The following is a 20,547-nucleotide window of genomic DNA, read 5'->3' as shown; positions in this document are numbered from 1 at the left end:
ATTTTTACTGTTTCTAATCAGTGACATTCTTTTATTGGTGTTTTTGTTGACAGTGTGTTTGTTGACCTTCAAATGAACATGTTTATTTTTGTTACCTTTTTTTCATAGTTGCTAGCTTGCAAGACTTAAAGGTGGCTAACAGTAAAAAAGACATATGTGTGAATGGACTTTCTAATGCATATTTGTTGAAATACTTCTGTTTGAATGAGGAATACTTTACCACAGAAAACACAGATGAAAAATGCATGTAAGTTGAAATCATCTAGAAAGATGGCAAGAATAACTTGTTAGTTAATACGGAGTATTAAGATAGTGTTCCATGAAAAACTAGAGTAGGGTTAGGATTATTATTAAATAATGTTCCATTTTATCTATGAATGTGTTATATTATTACATGAAGTGATTTCTAGCACCATTTTTTGTAAAATAGCAAATTTACTCCTCTTCTGACATATAAAATATTTTCTGCAACTTCATTTTTGACAAACCTCTCAAAAAAAAACATGTCTCTTTTGAATCATTATATCAGGTCAACTTTCTTAAATAGTTACTGTTGAGAATTTTGAAAGGTTTGGATAACAGTTTTAGTTTAAACAATATTGATTCCTAATCTTTTCATTTACTTAATAAATAACATACATTGAGCAGGAAGCTCTCTAAAAAATATATGTTTTTTTGTGTACAGTGTACAGTGTATTTACTTGAAATTTTACTACCTCTCTCTATAGCATTATTTTCACCTATTTCCCATATAATGATTAATTTACAAAAAACCTGCATAAACCTGGTACTGCTATGAAGCACTGAGAATTGTTGAGATTTCTGTCCAAATGAAAAATTGTTGTATGTTTTATAATAGATAAAGTAGATGTGTAAGTGACAGTTTTTGTAAACTTTTTACATGTTTGTTGTTTTTATTAAGGATGGAGATAAAGATGCAGCATTGTATGTTTACCTTGACTTCTCATCTTGCTGGTTGCTATAATTTCACAAATACAACTAGGGCATTTAAATCTGAAGAGGTACAAAACATCCTGAACAATCCAGAACATCAATGTGGTAAATATCTTCTTCCAATTCTGCATCGTCAATTGGGTTAACAAATATTTCTTTGCATAATAGAAGATAGTTGTTGATCGTTGCAAGATGCTTTGCAAGAACATGTAAGCAATAATCTTAATCTGTTTTTACCTTATTTAGAATTTGCAGTTCATGGCATTGATGATATTTAGATAGCTCAATATTAAAACTGATTTTGTATATGGTTCCAATAACTTCACTTTTTGAAATAAACTTTGTACACTTTTTCGCAATTCCTGCTTGACATTAAGGTATTATTTTACCATCTTTACATTAAAGAACCAACCTGTCAAAGACATATGATGTTGGGCATTGGACCAGCTATTAAAAAGACCTGCTTACATAATCCAAGAAGTATTTTGTACCTGAGTAATCTTCATGAAATTCCTGTATATGGCGATCAGGAGTATTCTTTCCCATGCATGTAAGTGCCAGTTTTGTTTACCATATATTTGTAACATATAGGTGAGCAGCAGAAGTAAATGACAATGTATTCATGGTTGCATGTAATGAGAAAAAAATTATGATTCAGTTTTAAATGTGTCACAAATGTAATAATCTTTATAGGATTTTTATGATACCAATCAATTTTAATGTTTTTGTGTTTTATCCTATTTATCAATATCCTGATGTCATTACTAAACACTTATCTGGAACATTCTGTCATATAATAGGGTTGATTATCTTATAAACTTGAGACGATTTCACAAGGCTAGGGTATCACAAGGATTGAAAGTGTCAATTATAGCCGCGTCACTACAAAACCAACATAATGGGTTGCGACCAGCATAGATCCAGACTAGCCTGCAAAGTCTGATCAGGATCCATGCTGTTCACTGTCAGTTTTTCCACTTGTAATCGAGTTGGTAAGCGAACAGCATGGATCCTGATCAGACTGCGTGGCTGCCAAGGCTAGTCTGGATCCATGCTGGTGGCAAACGCACTATGTTGGTTTTGTCGTGACGCGGCTCATATGTTCTAGTGACAACCACAGGAACCTAATACAAATGATCGCTAAATAGATCAAGAAACTCCTCTGACAAATGCTTTTATTATTAACCTTGTTGAACTTGCAACTACATATTCAACCATAAAGTAATTAGTAATAACATCAGCAATATCATTCTGAATCACTCACAGATGCAATAGTTTGTCATTTACTGTCATCCTGCGATTAACAATAATCAATACATTATAATATATAATATATAGAAGAAATTATATCTGAATATAAATATTTATAAGAACATGTAACTGACAACATTGCAGGGTATATTTGGACGCTGCATACTGCAGTCATATGGTATATGAGGACATGTCTACTGGTGGTCAATATTGCAAGGAAGGAGAATTCAGTGATGTTTTAAAACAAAATTTACCTGATTTGATAGAAATCATGGTCAAAGACGGCCAGTTAATGGGTATGCCTGAACCATCAAATTCTGTCAAGGAAGTTTATCCTCAATGCAATGGTAGGTAGATTGTTGGATTCCCGTACTTCATAGCTGTTGAGTTTCTTTTGAAAATGTTGCTAACAAAATTTATCGTTAAATATGTCATTGTTGATGGTTCTACTCAGGTGCTCCTAAGTGCCTTAAATACTGCACAGAAGGGCTCCTGAGGTCTTCCTCCACCAGTCAAGCTGGAATGTTGCGATATGACCTATACTGTGTAGATGTGAGGTAGAACCCAAAACAAACAAAATACGTCATATGCAATGTACCTTATTTAAAAACCTTGACATTACCTGGTCAATTTCACTTAAATATTATACCTTGGAATTCTAATTAACTCAATTTTTTACTGTTCCTATGGTTTGTATATGTGTGAACACAAATTGTCACTTAGTCTTAGAACTGTTGGTTTAATTCTAAAGAAAAGAAATTAAATCATGTCACTGACAAAAAGTTTTATGTACAAATGTATAAATTATGTGCCAATATTCATGTATGATAAACAGAGGGTATCTAGGGATTTTTATCACAGATGGACTGGTGGGGTTTGAATGTCTGTCACCATATTGGTTTTAAAGCATAAATTTCAAAAATAATTTTCAAAAAACAGATATTTTATTGACATTAGATATGTTATCATATTATGTAATGTCTCTGTTACAGACAAAATATTCCCATTACCTGAACCAGGAAACTGTTTGGATGGTGACCAGATGGTTAATACATTAACTGCTTCATGTGCAGTTTATGCTGAAGGTTCCCTTGGTGGAGCAACATCTTTCTCTGACAAATGCAGGCAAGTTTTATTTGGTATAAATTAGTTGCAGTAACAACAGCGTATTGTCCTAAATGAATGATTTTTTTATTTGGAATAAACAAGCTACATGTGTGATTACAGCAAGAGCACACTAAGTGCATTTGATGTTTTATATGGGGCTAAACTAGTTCCAGTAAAATTGATTTTCAAACATACTGATACAACTCTCCAATGCAGTTATGTAAATGACATAAAAAAATGTGACCACAACAATAGACCACTTTAGGAAGTATTTTTTAAAAGATTAATGAATTAGCTCAATTTAGAGAGCTTGTACGCTTTTGAAGCTACATTATGCAAGACAAGTATGTTTGAATCAATTTCTATTATTTTGTTCATATAACAGAGCACTGAGTTCCTGTGTTGATGGAATAATAGACTGGTACAAAATGCATCCAGTCTGTCCAGGTTACATAGAAGCCTTCATGCAGAACCAAAAGAACCCAGCATATGCTGAACACTTCGAAAATATAACCGGACTAAACTGGTTAAAATGTGATTCTGATGATGAACATGATAAAGATGATGGTAAGAGTTATTTTATAACAGTCAAAGTATTGTATACTTTGTTTACACTGTAGAAATTGAATATCTTGTGATTTGAATTTTTAAAATGATTAAGATTTTGTTCCCAAATTTATAAGATTTTTAAATAAATCAATAAATTTAACATTAAATTCTGAACATTTTTTGTTGAATTTCTAAAATCTAACACAGAATTGATTTTGATTGTTTCACAGTAAACTTTGCAAATATATGATTTCAGTAAGGCTGAAATGAATTTGAATGCAAAAGAATATAAAAGCTTTTAACATTATCAAAGGAAATTTAAACAGAATTGCACACTGTGTAATAATAATAATAATAATAATAAAGACTTTATTTAAAGAGGCAACATAGTTGGGCATGCCCAGTCTTCCCTATGAGCCTCTATCAAATATACAATGTACATAATATAAACATTTACAAACAAAAGGTATGATAAAACAACAACAAAATTACAAATACATTGTAGTTAAGAAACAAGTAAAACGAAAATCTAGGGAAAAAACATTATATAAGAATATAAACATTGCAATTCAGATATACATTTATCATTTTATAATACAAATTGATGTGTTTTATTCCCACCAGAGAACCACCATTTAAGATAATTATTTTTGAACGACTGTAAATTTGTGGAATTTCTGATATCTAAGGGAAGAGAATTCCAAAGTTTTGACCCTGAATATGATAAAGATTTTCTGCAGAACTCAAGTCTAGGTTTTGGGATTTGAAGTTGTTTTTGTTGATATGATCTTAATTGTGTATTTTCTGTGTAAGTAAAAAGATTTTGCATATAATCAGGGAGAAGATTGTTAAGGGACTTGTACACTAAAATAGCTTTTTTATAATTTACTCTTTCAGAAAATTTCATCCAGTTTAATTCAGAAAATAAATCATCAGTGGGTGCATCAAAATCTTTGTCCAATATTATTCGTGCTGCACGTTTTTGAAATTTATACAGGTCATTTAAGAGTTCTTTACTGCAATTTCCCCAAATAGTGCAACAATAGTCTAAGTGGGGAAGAATGTATGCATTATAGAAAATTTTCCTTACATGAACATTTAGAAATTGTTTTATTCCCAAAAGAAGGTATAGTAATGAATTGCATTTATTCAGTATCATTTTGACATGTATTTTCCAGTTCAGTGTATGATCAACATGGACACCTAAAAATTTTCTGTTTCTGAAAATTGTAAGCTTTCATCTGATGCACAGGAGAGTAATAGTATTGTAGAAATTATTTGAAGGTGAAATAAACACAGCTTTAGTTTTATTAGCATTTGGAATCATTGAATTCCTGTTGCACCACCGTTGTATGGAATTAAGGTCAGACTGAAGTTTTGTACAAATTGAATTGATACTGTGTCCAAATGAGGTAATTGTAGTGTCATCAGCAAACATGTCTGCTGTAGAATGTGATAAATGCAAAGGTAAGTCGTTGATATAAATAATAAAAAGGAGAGGGCCTAAAACTGAACCTTGAGGCTCACCAGATTTTATATGCTGAGCTTCAGAATACTTTCCAGACACACATAATTGTTGTGAGCGATCACTTAGGTATGACCTAAACCATGAAATTGAATTTTCATTTATGTTATACAGTTGTAGTTTTTTCAATAATAAGTTATGATTGATCAAATCAAATGCTTTTGTTAGATCAAGAAATATAGTCCCTATAAGTTTTTCTTCATTTATTGCTCTGATCCAGCTGTCAATAATTGAAGTAAGAGCAGTTTCGCATGAATAATTTGTGCGAAAGCCAGACTGATTTGGCTGAAAAAGAGAGTTAGTTTCAAGAAATAACTTAAGATGATTGCTAACATGTCTTTCTAGAACTTTTGATAGAACTGGTAGTATTGATATAGGCCTGTAATTACCTTTTTCATTTTTGTTGCCCTTTTTATGTATAGGAGTAACTTTTGCCTGCTTAAAGGCGAAAGGAAATAAGCCACTTGATAGACTGAGATTGAATATTTTTTCTAAAGGCTTGGATATAATTTTAGAACTTATTTTAAGAAATTTGGCTCCTATACCATCTAGACCTGTTGACTTTCTGATATCAAGATCTTGTAGTTCTTTGTATATGAATTGACTTGTAACTTCAGGTATGTTGAAAGGGCATTTATCCTTTGAATGCATTTCAATATACTCATGCAATTTTATTTCATCTTCATGTGATAAAGTTGAGCAATATCCAGGTGCAGATTTAAAGATATCAATGAAATAGTCATTAAATACTTCGGCTGTTCTTAATGGGTCTTTGATTTGATTTCCTTCTTCATCTTGAATATAATTTGTTTGGTGATTTGTAGATTTTCCTGATAATTGTTTGAGATTTTTCCACATTTCTTTTGCATTGTGTTTATTGTTATTTATAGTTTCTGAATAGTAATTTTTTTTGGAATTTGAGATTAGATTTTTAACTTTATTTCTCCAATATTTATATTCTTCATTGTTATTTAATTTCTTAGCTTTATCTCTTTGTTTAGAGGCATGAAGAATATCAGGATTGTACCAGTCTGGAAGATGCGTATGTTTTACACGTTTCTTTTTAAGAGGAGCATGAGCATTTAATACTTGATTGAATAAAGAGTTAAAATAATCCAAAGCATCATTTGGGTCATCATATATTTCTAACACTGACCAAGGCTGCTGTTCAAGAGATTCAAGAAAATGTTTTTCATCAAATTGTTTCATATTTCGGTATTGAATAATTTGATGTAAAGGGTCTTTGATAGCAGTTGTTAAGATTTTGCGTGTGAAGCAGATTGGAAAATGATCACTGATTGATAAATCAGGTACATTGATTTCAGATATATTGCTAGGGAAATTAGTATATAGATGATCTATAATTGTATTTGATGTTTGAGTTACTCTGGTGGGTTTTTCAACTAGCTGCCTCAAATTGAAACTGTTAGTAATGTTATTCCAAGAAGTGTTATTAGTAGACATAGTTAATGGATCATAATTAAAGTTAAAATCTCCGGTCAATATGATTTCTTTGTTTTCAATATATAGTTTATCTAAAATTTGTTCTAAACATGAATTCCAGTTTGCAGGTGATGATGGTGGCCTATAAATATAGCCAAAAATAAATGGTTTTTGTTGATTGTTTTTTATTTCAAGCCAGATAGATTCAATGTCCTCATGTTGTAGATCATTCCGAGGAACACAGGAAAAGATTTCATTTACATATAAAATAAGTCCACCACCATTTGTTTTCCTGTCCTTGCGAAACATTTGGTAACCTTTAAGCTCAAATTCACTGTCTGAGAAGTAACTGTTCAAAAATGTCTCACATAGCCCAATAATATCCAAATAAGAATGAAGATGTAGCAAAATTTTGAATTCTTCAAGTTTTGGATAAAGATAATGAATGTTAAGATGGAGAAACTTAATTCCTTGCTTTGATAGATAGTTAGTTTCTTTAGAGCTTAATGGTGTGGTTTGCTCTATAGAAATGTTATCTATTTATTTTCATTATTTTTGCAATGATTTTCAATATTTACACTATCTACATTAAAATTGGCATTTTAAGATTTTTCACTTTCAGGATGGATTGTTGTCAAATTTGTCTGCGTTCAAGTAGGAAGTCACAGTGACTGCTTTCTATCTTTGAAGTGGTGGATAAGTGTACATCCATGGGGGTAAGCTCCACGCCCCAGTTGGATGATTGAAGTGTGTAAAGCCCCAAGGCCTGGTTTGTCTCTTGTGTGGTTGGTACTGCGGTGATATGTATTGACGAATGGCCTGACGAAAATTTCCTGGTGTTTTCCTTGGGTTGATGTCAAGTACTTGTCTTATTGTGGCCTTGATTTGTTTAGCAAAAACTGCAGCTCCATGATTATTAAGATGAACTTCAACAGAGTAAAGTGACTGGTCTGTCTGCTGATATTTCATAAAGGAATTTGTGTGATCAATATTTCTTTCATTACAGAGTTTCCTCAAAAGTTCATTTGTATTTCTTATCTTTTATAAGTATGACATATCTGTTTTCATTGGTAATATTGAGGAGACCACTATTTTAACTTGTGGGTTGTTTTGTTTCAAAAGTTCTGTCAATTCAAGGAACTGTTGCTTTACGACCTCTGGTTGATCACCATGTAATATGTTGTTGATGCCTGCATGAATAACAAACACGTTTGTGCTTTGAACATGTGGCTTGTTGGCAAGTAAGGAAGACACCTTACTGTGGATGTCCTTAACATGGGCACCTCCTTGAGACTGTATTGTAACATTTGTTTTGTCAGTTGACATTTTATCCGTTCTTAATATTTTTGTGACAGAATCACCTAAAATAGATACTGAATATTTTGATTTGTCTTGCTTCCTATGGTGGTCAGTTTCAATGAGATTTCGGTTGTCATCATTATCTACAGTACCCTTGAGCTGGTTGTTGCCCTCATCTGGAATTGATTCTAGCTGTATGTTGTGTTTAAGTTTTTGTGCTTCTATTTCTGATCTGAGCAGTGAAATATCATGTAAAGTTGCTGCCTTTTTTTGCTTATCAATCAAGATATCAATATTTTGTTTGATGGAAGTTATATCATCCTTGATTTCTTTTGTGCACTGTGTTCTGTCCTCATCATTCAAACTCCTTGCTGTAAATTTACTAATGAGCTTTTGTTTTTCCTCTTTCATCAAACTATTCATTTTCTTAAGTTTATCAATTTCTTCACTTTGTATTAAGCATTTTGCATTTGCATCTGCTAACTTATCCTCCAGGGTGTTTGATTTTAACGATATTGACTGAATATGCTTGCTCTGTTCAGAGACTTTTCTTCGAGTATCTTCAAGAGTTGTTTTAATTTTTTCTGCAGAGTCTAAGGCCTTCATAAGTTTGTTTCCTTGGTCATTATATTTTGTTTTCAACTGATTATTTTCTTTCTCTAGCCGTCTTAGTTGACTTTTCATTTCTTCATTTTTTTGTCTTAACAGAGGGGCTTCATATTCACTATTGGTGTTTGTTTGTTCAGCACACCTCTCCTTGATGTGAGGATTTTCTAACTTGAAAGAACTTTGAGAGGTGACATCATTTTCTTCACTTTTATTTGCAGTAATTAAGTTGCTATTGACTGTTTTAGTGCCAGCTTTGTTATCAGTTAAAGATTTATTCAATACTTTTTTTCTTTGTGTAAGTTCGTTGTCATAGAGTTCATCATATCTTTCATTATCTTTTAGGCTCATTTCATGTTTAGTTGATTCTTCACACAATTTGTTCTTGATCTGTGTTTCTTGTTGTTTTTTGTTGTATTGGTAGTTTAATGGTGTAGCTGAGTGACTAGTAATCTTTGAACTGCTTGCATCTGACTTGCCTGATAATACATCATTTAGACATTTGTTGAAATACTCTTTATCAACTGGTGGCCCTCCTTTTTTAGCTACCTTTTCAGCTTTTTTCATTTGCTTAGCAACTTTAAGAAGTCCTTTGTCTGGTGATGGGCCAAATAGTTTGGTTGAAACAGTTGTTAATATGTTGCTGGACTTGGATTTTTTCTTAAGTTTTGGAATACTTGGGTTCATTTTTCTGGCTGAATTTGATTTGCTCTGTTGAAGATCTACAGTTTCATTTACTTTCATTGAGGTTTTAAGCTTTGTTGATAGAGTCTGAAAAATGGTATTTTTCCATACTCTGCACCCTGGCCCTTGAATCAGCATAGTTAGAGTGTAATAAACAGTTATTACAACTTTTTTGTCTGTAATGTAAATAGTTGTGGATAATCCTGTTTCATCTTTTGTTGGTGTAAATTGATACAACTGTTGTAATAGCTCCAGTAATTCCTCTTTAGTGGCTTGGTGATAAAAATTGATTGATACACAATCTGTTATGTCACTAACAACCATATCAAAAAGTTGCCCATTATTGGCATCAGTATAATCCGCAGAAAGATCACATTCAGAGAAGCCACTAAAGCTTTCACAGTAAAAATATACATTTAAATTTCATAAGCATAAACATTTGGTCAGTCCATGTTAAATCTAACAAGCATCTATGAATCAAATTGAATTAGAGAATGAAATAAGTTGTCAGTAAAAAAACAAATTTTAAGATGTGAAAATTATTTCTCAAGTTTAGATTCACTTGTGATTACTAAAGATTGTTATTTTTCTTTGCCTGTATCTATTTAAGAAATAATATATCCCAAACTGTTATTTTATCGCTCAATAACATCACTGTTTGGAGTTCGGATGTGAGGAATTATATCACGAGGGCATAGCCCGAGTGATATAATGATGCGCATCCGAACGACAAACAGTGATGTTATCCAGCGATAAAATCACCGATTTGGATATATTATTTCGATTCTAACACAACATAAACAAATAAATCTGCCGTACCGGCTATTATGCAAAATTGCGCCTGATTTGTTTCCGTACTTATTGTCAGGGCGTCGGATTTTATAGTGGTTACGTCACATGTATAATGATTACGTCACATGTCTAAATATAGAACGTCAAACAGTGACTCTATTGCATAATAACACACACTTTCGGTTCTTCTATGTTCAATAGGGAAAAATGCGGGTCGTGTTAGAATAAACATTTATGAACATTACAGAAATAAAGCCAACAAAAAGAGTGGATGAAGTAGCTTGCTTACCTGTTCTTACTTCACTACCTGTTTTTTGTGCCCCCACTATAAGGGGGGGGGGGGGCATTTAGATTTACCCTTGTTTGTCTGTCCGTCTGTCTGTTCTATTTTTGTGTAGCTCAAAAAGTAATTGACTAGAGTCGTGAATCCTTACAGGAATGTTGATTAGCGTGTGAAGTTGTGCACCTGGGTACTTTTGTGTGTTGAACACACTGCCCTACCAATAGGGCATGGTTTTTTAGGGATTCTTCTCACAAGTCTGTTCACATAAGAAAATTCAAGATGATATATATTGTTTTCAGAGAGTCTAGGTACATGTCCCGACATTATTGAGGATGATGATTGTACGTCACAATGCGAAATGGACTCAGATTGTCATGGTCGGATATGCTGTGAAAATTCATGCAATGTTGGAAAGTGTGTTGATCCAACAGATAGCAATAAATTGATAAATAGTAAGTTTAAACAATGCATAGCCTCACCTCTGTCATACTCTTGTGAATATCTGTATTGAAAAATATTATAGTAATATACATTCATGGTAATGTTTGTAAATGGAAAATGTTATATACAGGATTTAAGTAACATTTTATATTATTTGTTATAAAGATTGTTGACAAGTTATATGGCCCTATATTAATGGCTGTTTGTATATATAACCAAGTTATTTTATACCACTCGGTTATGACTAATAGTTAATACTCTTCTTTGATGATTGTTTCCAGTTATACTAGACTCTCTATTCGTTAAATTGCCACTTTTAATTTTTATTTTTTTATTTTTATTATTATCATTATCATTGTAATATTATTATCATTTTGATATTTGCAGTATACTTTATGTCTGTGAAATTGTAATACATGTATATGTTGTTTTTCTTGTTTCAGAAGTATATAGGGTTATATTTGAATTGCTACAGAAAGCTTTTAATGAAGATTATAAAGACATGAAGAGTGATGCATCTAGGAAATTGATAGAAGAATTAACACCTTTGGTAAGGGTCATGTATATCATTATAATCTTTGATAAGTTACATATAGTAATTGGATATCCAGTTATTTACCCTTTTTTCAAGTTTGATAATATAATATTTCAAGTTCTACTTGTACCAATGGTTTAAAAGTATACAAAGTATATACATCTTCTGTTTTTCTCTTCCTATAGGATCTAGATTATTTCTTAATTTTGGTGTCAAATCTTTGTAATTATCATACTTTGAAAATGTCAGAACAGCTGCAAGTCTTACATATTGCTGTATTTCTTTTACGCTTTCTAATATCAACAGTTGTGGACATAAGCAGGGAGAAAAGTCTGGACCTTTAACCTGCTTTGAACCAAACCTGTTTCCCCTTTGTCACCAGTATAGAACCAGGCCAGTCTGCACATCTGGCTGTGTACTGTTGGAAGCTTAGTTTTTATACATCCCCCTAAATTTTAAATGGACTGTTCCAAATTCAAAGTAGGATGAATCCATTCCACAAATTCAGCAGGTTAAGGGTTACAGGATAGTTTCTGTTTGTTTTTGTTGTAATTATTTAATTTAATTGTGTTAATTTATATTTCCAGCTCAATCAGATATTTATGGGTAAAGAATGGATGATTGAACGTTTTTTCTCCACTCTTGATGCTCAAAGACGGAAAAGGTTTGCTCAGTTTTACCCTCTGTTTTTCTCCTTTCAACTTTAAAATTTCATATAATAAATTATCCTGTAGCTTAAATGTGCTTGGTATCTATCTTTATCTACCTATGAAAAATGTATACTTTATGAGAATCACTCATTCAAAAAAAAAAAAAAAGAAAAAAATTAGGTTTAATGACAGAAATGTAATTATATATTATAATTTTACTTTATTTTTAATGATCATTTTTATTGCCCCCACAGAGTGGGAGCATATAGCGTTGCACTTGTCCGTCCGAGTGACCGTCAGTCCGTACGTCTGTCCGTCTGTCCGTCCGTCCGTCTGTCCGTACGTCCCGAAATCTTGTGAACGCAACTCCTCTTAAACCGGATGGCAGATTTTGCTTAAACTTACAGGGATGAACAACCTTAATGTGTAGATGGTAGTAAAGGAAGGAATTTATGCTGGGACCAAATTTAACAGAATTATGGCCCTTTGTTGATTTTTTCACTATATACTATGTAGAAATTTTGTGAACGCAACTCCTCTTAAACCGGATGGCAGATTTTGCTTAAACTTCCAGGGATGATAAACCTTAATGTGTAGATGGTAGTAAAGGGAGGAATTTTTGCTGCGACCAAATTTAACAGAATTATGGCCCTTTGTTGATTTTTTCACTATATACTATGTAGAAATTTTGTGAACGCAACTCCTCTTAAACCGGATGGCAGATTTTGCTTAAACTTACAGGGATGAACAACCTTAATGTGTAGATGGTAGTAAAGGGAGGAATTTTTGCTGCGACCAAATTTAATTGAATTATGGCCCTTTGTTGATTTTTTCACTATATACTATGTAGAAATTTTGTGAACGCAACTCCTCTTAAACCGGATGGCAGATTTTGCTTAAACTTCCAGGGATGAACAACCTTAATGTGTAGATGGTAGTAAAGGGAGGAATTTTTGTTGCGACCAAATTTAACAGAATTATGGCCCTTTGTTGATTTTTTCACTATATACTATGTAGAAATTTTGTGAACGCAACTCCTCTTAAACCGGATGGCAGATTTTGCTTAAACTTACAGGGATGAATAACCTTAATGTGTAGATGGTAGTAAAGGGAGGAATTTTTGTTGCGACCAAATTTAACAGAATTATGGCCCTTTGTTGATTTTTTCACTATATACTATGTAGATATTTTGTGAACGCAACTCCTCTTAAACTGGATTGCAGATTTTGCTTAAACTTCCAGGGATGAACAACCTTAATGTGTAGATGGTAGTACAGGGAGGAATTTTTGCTGCGACCAAATTTAACAGAATTATGGCCCTTTGTTTATTTTTTTACTATATACTATGTAGATATTTTGTGAACGCAACTCCTCTTAAACGGGATGGCAGATTTTGCTTAAACTTCCAGGGATGAACAACCTTAATGTGTAGATGGTAGTAAAGGAAGGAATTTTTGCTGCTACCAAATTTAACAGAATTATAGCCCTTTGTTGATTTTTTCACTATAAACTGACTATGCAGAAATTTTGTGAACGCAACTCCTCTTAAACCGGATGGCAGATTTTGCTTAAACTTCCAGGGATGAACAACCTTCATGTGTAGATGGTAGTAAAGGAAGGAATTTTTGCTGCGATCAATTTAACAGAATTATGGCCCTTTGTTGATTTTTAGTTTTCAACTTGTGGCACATGTAGTCCAAAAAAATAATTGACCTAAAGTATTAAGATTGACAGAACAGTGGCGTGTGGGGGCATCCGTGTCCTATGGACACATTTCTAGTTGTGGTAACTTTACAAATCAAAATCTGAAATGATATTCCTTTCAATTTTAAATCTTTATTATTTTGCATTTAGCAAAAAAATGTATTTGTAAACACCTGAAGTATGAAGAGAATTGTGGGCCTCAATGAATTAAGGTCATAAGTCAGTCAGAATTTTTCAGTAATTTCACTTGTTCATTTGTTGTATTGAAACTTAGGCAACATTTCACCATTACCATGATAAAATATGGAAATTTGCTAAAGTTAGTGCTAGCAGGCGTAAACAGTAATTTTCACTTTCCAGTATCGTCCATGAACTGGGCTTTTAAAATTTTCAATTTTGTTGTCTTTTTGGCCTTCTTTAGGGATTTCGTTTTTTTTTTCTTTCTATTTTATGCATATTGCTGACATTGTATTGTTTCATGACAGGCAACTACCAGACGGACCCGGTAACACACTTGTAGAAGTAAGTGCCACATCCCATGAGGACATTGATACAGTTGTAAGAGATGCTTTTGCCAAAGATGAGACACTGTCGGAAACCCTCAGTTTCCGATCATCAAAATCCGAAGGTAAAGCTTGTTTGATATACAATAACATGTAGTTATCTGTCTATTCCAAGCTTTTATTCTAACCCTTAACCTGCTGAATTTGTGAAAAGAACTTTGCCAACTTCCATATTTACAATAAATATTGACCATGACATGATGTAGGTCTTTACCAATAACATTAGTGAGCCTTGCCATGACGAAACCAACATAATGGGTTTGCGACCAGCGTGGATCCAGACCAGCCTGATCAGGATCAATGCTGTTTGCTGTTTCTCTACTTGTAATAGGGTTTGTTAGCAAACAGCATGGATCCTTATCAGACTGTGTGGATGCGCAGGCTGGTCTGAATCCATGCTGGTGGAAAATGCACTATGTTGGTTTTGTCATGGCGTGGCTCAAAATTTTGTGTGAGATATCTTTTCATGACTGTAAGAGCATCCATAGCTGAGTGGCTAGCGTAGTGGAATTTAAACCACTTGCCGCTATGGGTATGAATCCTGTCCTGGCACCTCAGAATCTTCATTTGAGAAAGTTATCTAGCTAGTTTACAGAACATGGAGGGGCACTCAAGGTATTCCTACAGGTATCCAGTAACAATCAAGTTGCCATATGACCTTTTACAGTGCTGGTTTGGCATGAAACTAAACCACACCGAAAGAAAAAGTTAAGGAAGGACACCATAAATATAATCTTTTAATAAATCAATGACCCATTCGTTTTTGGAATAACAAAAAAAAACCTATGTGTTAAATATATAGCTATATTAGTATATGATTTTATGTAGAACCATACAAAATATGTAATAATCTTTAAGGTAATTTATATTTGTATAACTTTTTCAAAATACATGTAATAAATAAATTCTTTTGTATTTTTTGTCCAGTGGACTGTTCTGCTACCTCATGTTTGCGGGTCGAGTGTGACAGACATGAAGAAAGCTACACTCCAGATGATGCATGCTGTCCGCAATGTAGACCAGGTAATTTTGTTCTTTATTGTAGACCAGGTAATTTTGTTCCTTATGTAGACAAGGTAATTTTGTTCTTTATGTAGACCAGGTAATTTTGTTCTTTATGTAGACCAGGTAATTTTGTTCCTTATGTAGACCAGGTAATTTTGTTCCTTATGTAGACCAGGTAATTTTGTTCCTTATGTAGATCAGGAAACTTTGTTCTTTATGTAGACCAGGTAATTTTGTTCCTTATGTAGACCAGGTAATTTTGTTCCTTATGTAGATCAGGAAACTTTGTTCTTTATGTAGACCAAGTAATTTTGTTCCTTATAATATATAGACCAGGTAATTTTGTTCCTTGTGTAGACCAGGTAATTTTGTTCTTTATGTAGATCAGGTAATTTTGTTCTTTATGTAGACCAGGTAATTTTGTTCCTTATGTAGAACAGGTAATTTTGTTCTTTATGTAGACTAGGTAATTTTGTTCCTTATGTAGACCAGGTAATTTTGTTCCTTATATAGACCAGGCAATTTTGTTCTTTATGTAGACCAGTTAATTTTGTTCCTTATGTAGACCATTTAATTTGTTCCTTATATAGACCAGGCAATTTTGTTCTTTATGTAGACCAAGTTTTCAATTTGTTCTTCTTGTAGACCAGGCAATTTTGTTACTTATATGTACCAGGCAATTTTGTTCTTTATGTAGACCAGGTAATTTTGTTCCTTATGTAGACCATGTTAATTTGTTCTTTATGTAGACCAGGCAATTTTTCTTAACCTGCAGGTCACCCTTTTAGGCCCTATATTGTTTGTAGCTATAAATCTTTTTGTTTATTTTCACATATGAATCCCACTAACTGCTCCAAATTCATAGCTATGGAAACCCATTACATCATCTTAGTAGGTTATTAAACAACAATTTCATATCCCATATTGTTTTCATATTATAAGTCAAAGTATTAATAGGTTTCTTCCATGCAGTGTTATTTTTAAGACACTTTAAAGATTCACCGGAGATTTTATTTGTTTTTTCAAATCTAGTTATTATAGACTTATTGTCAAACTCGACAATGACTCGAAAAAGACTTGTGTTGTAATTTTTCGATACTATCTTTCTATGTTGGGAGTGGGTGGGTGGTTTTAGTATTTCTTTTAAATCAAGTTTATGATTAATTTTATTGTCACACTTTTTTAATGTTTTTTCTGTTGTTTTTTTTCCAGTACCTTCCCCATGCACACCAGAGTATTTTGAGAGAGCCACCGGGGAAAAATGCAATCCAATATGGATGAAGTACACACAATCCAAAGGTTGCTTGTAAGTGTCTTAAGTTTTCTTCAGTTAAGTTTTTGTATGCATGCCTAAGTTATGTTTTTTCATGCAAATTGGCATCTCCAAAACTATTGAAGGGAATTGATTGAAAATTCCCACAAATATTTGAGAGAATAATAGGAGGTCACCATCAAATGCTAATAACTATGACACGTATAACAACAGAAATATGGCCCTTTTTGAGCTTAGAAAATTATACATAAACCAGGCATATCTGCCCTGAAAAAAGTCCAGCTTGCTGTCCTACTTGACAGCTTATGCTTGTTTAATAAATTTGTCTTAAATCTGTATTGAGGAAACACATCAGCTGTTATTAGTGTTTTATACTACTATGATACAGTTTTAAGAATATTGACCTTTAGTTGTTACAATAACAAATTTAGATAATAAACAATCCCATTCATAATGGTATTAAATGTCCATTAACTTAAAAACAACAACAAAAAATATAAAATGCAATGCTGTTGTTGATGAAACTTATACCTTTGTGATTTCAGTTCTCAGACAATTTGCTAATTTGTTAGTAAATAATAATGAGTTAAGTTAAATGACTGTGTTATAAAATTATTTAGATTTAGTTCATTTTCATTATTTTTCCTTCAAGACTTTATCTGTGAGTTTATATCTCTTATTCAGGGACTATGCAGCTTTTGTCAGCTGTGTATGGTACCAGGCTTTTGCACGAAACATTTCTTGTGACCTTACACAAGCTAATGCAGCTGTCAGAGATAAGACATTAGAAAGTCAGTTGCCAGCTGAATTTTGTAAAACTGAAGGTAAGAAAAAAAGAAGGTTAATGCCTAAAGTCTAAACCATTCAGATCAGTGTTTTCAAAATATATTCTTAAAGTATTAACCAGTCAGATTTAAAAGCATTAACCTATCAAATCAGTGTTTTCAAATTTTATGCCTAAACTATTAACCAATCAGATATAAAAAAGCAGATCGTTGTTTTCAAAATATATTCTTAAAGTATTAACCAATTAGATTAAAAGCATTAACCAATCAGATCAGTATTTTCAAAATTTTATTCCTAAACTGTTAACCAATCAGATCAGTGTTGTTAAAATTTATGCTCAACATATTACTTTAATAAGATCATTGCTTTTTTCCCTTGAAAGTATTAACAAAACAATTTTCACATTTATAGACTTCGTATTTTTACAGCTGAAGGATTTACATTTGAATTGGTCAAAAATGCTCTTCCAAAGACGAGACAAGGAGTTTGTGAAAATGTGTTTATCAACAGGATACTGATGTTCTATTATTGCCGTGATACAGAACAATATGATGCTATAGATACTCCACGAGAGAAATGTTTGTAAGTAGTTCCTGCTGGCATTTTAGAACTTTCTCAAATTATTACATCATATAAGACCACTTCCCCCATACCTGTGATGGTTAAAATCATGCCAGGTACTTTGGATTCTTTTATTTTAGGAAGTTATTCAGCCAACTTACAGAAAGTCATGGTTCTACTCAGGTGCTTGTTTATTCCTGAAATAATGTATGGATGGCTAACTGAAGTTTTCCTTGCTAGTAAAGCTAGAATATCACGATAAGACTTTTAAAGTGTTGATGTGACTTAAAACCCAAAAGAAATAGACATCATAGAGAAAAACACCTTATTATAGGAGAAAATTTTACTAGAACTTAATTTATAACAAAAACTCACCCAATGTAAATGAGACTCTCTTATAATGGTTTAATACAATAGTACACAGCCAGTGTTTTTTTTCACTTTTTGGGGAAGGGGGTCGGTGCCGTTTGAAGGGGGAAAAATGCAAAAGGAGGGGAAATTTTATTTCTTCACAAATGAAGAAACAAAAACGAATCCAATGCATATTTTAGTACATCACTTACCACTGTAAACTTTTGTTTGACATTGTTTTCTTTCCAGTGAGTAGAAAAGGGGAGCAACTCTTGCAACACAAGTTTAAAATACGTCGCTTTTTCTAAATATACGGATCTAAAATATTGACAGCAGAATTTAAAGAGTTGCATGTTAAACTTGTTGGGACGCCAGGAGTAGCTCCCCTTACATACCCGGGAACAATTTGTAAACAACTTTGCTTAACAGTTAGTCTTACAGGCTTAATATAAAACATTTTTCAGCAGTTATATGCAAAAAAAAATGGTATCCATTGCAGGCAAATTTTGGCTGCCATATAAGAGGGAAATTTTGGCTTAGAGAGGGGAAAAAACATACTATTTTACAGGGGGAACGGGGCCGAATTTCGCCGAATATTTTGGTGAAAAAAAACACTGACAGCAGTAGCTTTTCTGTACTGATTTGTATTAGTTTGAAATCCAATGAACTCTATTATCACTGTCAAGGGAATTTGATACATATATATAAATATATATATAGTTGACATTTCAAACTTGATTAAGGAAGTATTCAAGGGAAGTTGACCAGTTTGTAACTATTGTCATGGAGAGAGTAGTTCTGAAATACATTCATGTTCATTATTACTTTTGTATCTCTTTATAGCATGGAGTTTGGTATAAGGAAATGTGTAAATGATATTGTATACGCTGACTTCGAATGTGACATCACTTCTACAAATAATATCTTCCAAAATGAAGAGTTGAGGGATGGACTTGTAATCAGCAAACCAGAGTTGGATTGTGGTAAAAATTCATTAGTTTTTTATCACAATTTTTACACGCCCTTTTAAAAAAACAGATCGTATTATAGATCCCCCCCCTGGTGGGCAGCTGGGCGGTCAGCGTCAAATTTTTGTCCGTAGCATATGTTCTACACACATGAAGGAATTTTAATGAGACTTCATAGAAATGTTCACCACTATGAGAACCTGTGCAGTGCGCATGAACCAGGCTCTTGGGTCAAGGCCACACTTGGAGATCATTGAAAACCGCTTGTCTGGAGCAAAACATCTACATGCATAGAGTAATTTCAAAATAACTTGGCACAAATATTCACCATTGTGAAGCAGAGTGTCCCATGCAAAAAGTTCCCTGCGGCCATATTAAAAATGTCAAACGATTTTAGTTGCATTTCGTATGGTAGGGTCAAAATTGGTTCCATTAGTGAAATGACCAGACAAATTAGATTGCTAGTATCATATGCACATCAGTCACATACAGCAGAACCTATTTGTGCCGCGTCACGACAAAACCAACTTAATGGATTTGCGACCAGCATGGATCCAGACCAGCCTGTGCATCCGCGCAGTCTGATCAGGATCCATGCTGTGTGCTATCAGTTTCTCTACTTGTAACAGGGTTTGTAAGCAAACAGAATGGATCCTGATCAGACTGCGCGGATGCCCAGGCTGGTCTGGATCCATGCTAGTCGCAAACCAATTATGTTGGTTTTGTCGTGACACGGCTCATTTAATGTAATATGCTTGGAAAAAACAGTAATATGAATAAGATCATTTATGTCAGAGCGGACACGAGACTCTTGACTGGAAATAACTTCCCTCACAGCCTTTAGGTTATTTTTTGTCATGGTCATTAAATATGTAGATGATACTGAATGTGTCTAAATTTAACACTAAATTAATTGAACAAGTTTAATAAAATCATATTATGCGAGCCTCTGGAGAGCATAAAATTATTACAGTTAAAAAGAGTTATTTTTCATTGCATTAATGCACCTATAGTGTAATCTAATTTTAGCCCATAAATTTTATGTTTGTATAGTGTTATTACACTACTAATGTAATATTATTTTTATTGAATACATGTAGCTTTATCACACTCCTTTGCCTAAGTTTATGTAATAAATTCTTTTAAAAAGTAATCTGAAATAATTAAATACTTTGTAAATTTACAGTTTAAGTTCTAGCAGCGTCAGAATTTATAAT

At 32.9% G+C, this 20,547-nt stretch overlaps 1 protein-coding gene across 1 annotated transcript in view; it reads left to right on the top strand.

The window, feature by feature from the left end:
- Positions 1 to 20,547, top strand: part of LOC132715970 (uncharacterized) — a 124,126-nt gene that overhangs the window by 89,285 nt on the left and 14,294 nt on the right. Inside the window, exons 70-84 of the mRNA XM_060699086.1 lie at positions 109 to 247; positions 923 to 1,059; positions 1,360 to 1,504; positions 2,350 to 2,552; positions 3,198 to 3,330; positions 3,698 to 3,879; positions 10,793 to 10,945; positions 11,378 to 11,484; positions 12,057 to 12,133; positions 14,309 to 14,451; positions 15,314 to 15,409; positions 16,604 to 16,697; positions 17,349 to 17,488; positions 17,879 to 18,032; positions 19,206 to 19,345. Coding sequence (XP_060555069.1) covers positions 109 to 247; positions 923 to 1,059; positions 1,360 to 1,504; positions 2,350 to 2,552; positions 3,198 to 3,330; positions 3,698 to 3,879; positions 10,793 to 10,945; positions 11,378 to 11,484; positions 12,057 to 12,133; positions 14,309 to 14,451; positions 15,314 to 15,409; positions 16,604 to 16,697; positions 17,349 to 17,488; positions 17,879 to 18,032; positions 19,206 to 19,345 — 2,043 coding nt within the window. The remainder of the gene's footprint in view (positions 1 to 108; positions 248 to 922; positions 1,060 to 1,359; positions 1,505 to 2,349; positions 2,553 to 3,197; positions 3,331 to 3,697; positions 3,880 to 10,792; positions 10,946 to 11,377; positions 11,485 to 12,056; positions 12,134 to 14,308; positions 14,452 to 15,313; positions 15,410 to 16,603; positions 16,698 to 17,348; positions 17,489 to 17,878; positions 18,033 to 19,205; positions 19,346 to 20,547) is intronic.

The sequence above is a fragment of the Ruditapes philippinarum genome, unplaced genomic scaffold, assembly GCF_026571515.1.
Source record: "Ruditapes philippinarum isolate M1 unplaced genomic scaffold, ASM2657151v2 ctg163_1_1_1_1, whole genome shotgun sequence".
NCBI lineage: Eukaryota > Metazoa > Mollusca > Bivalvia > Venerida > Veneridae > Ruditapes > Ruditapes philippinarum.
Note: the sequence above shows the minus strand (reverse complement) of the source record. Positions and strands in the feature narration are given on the sequence as shown.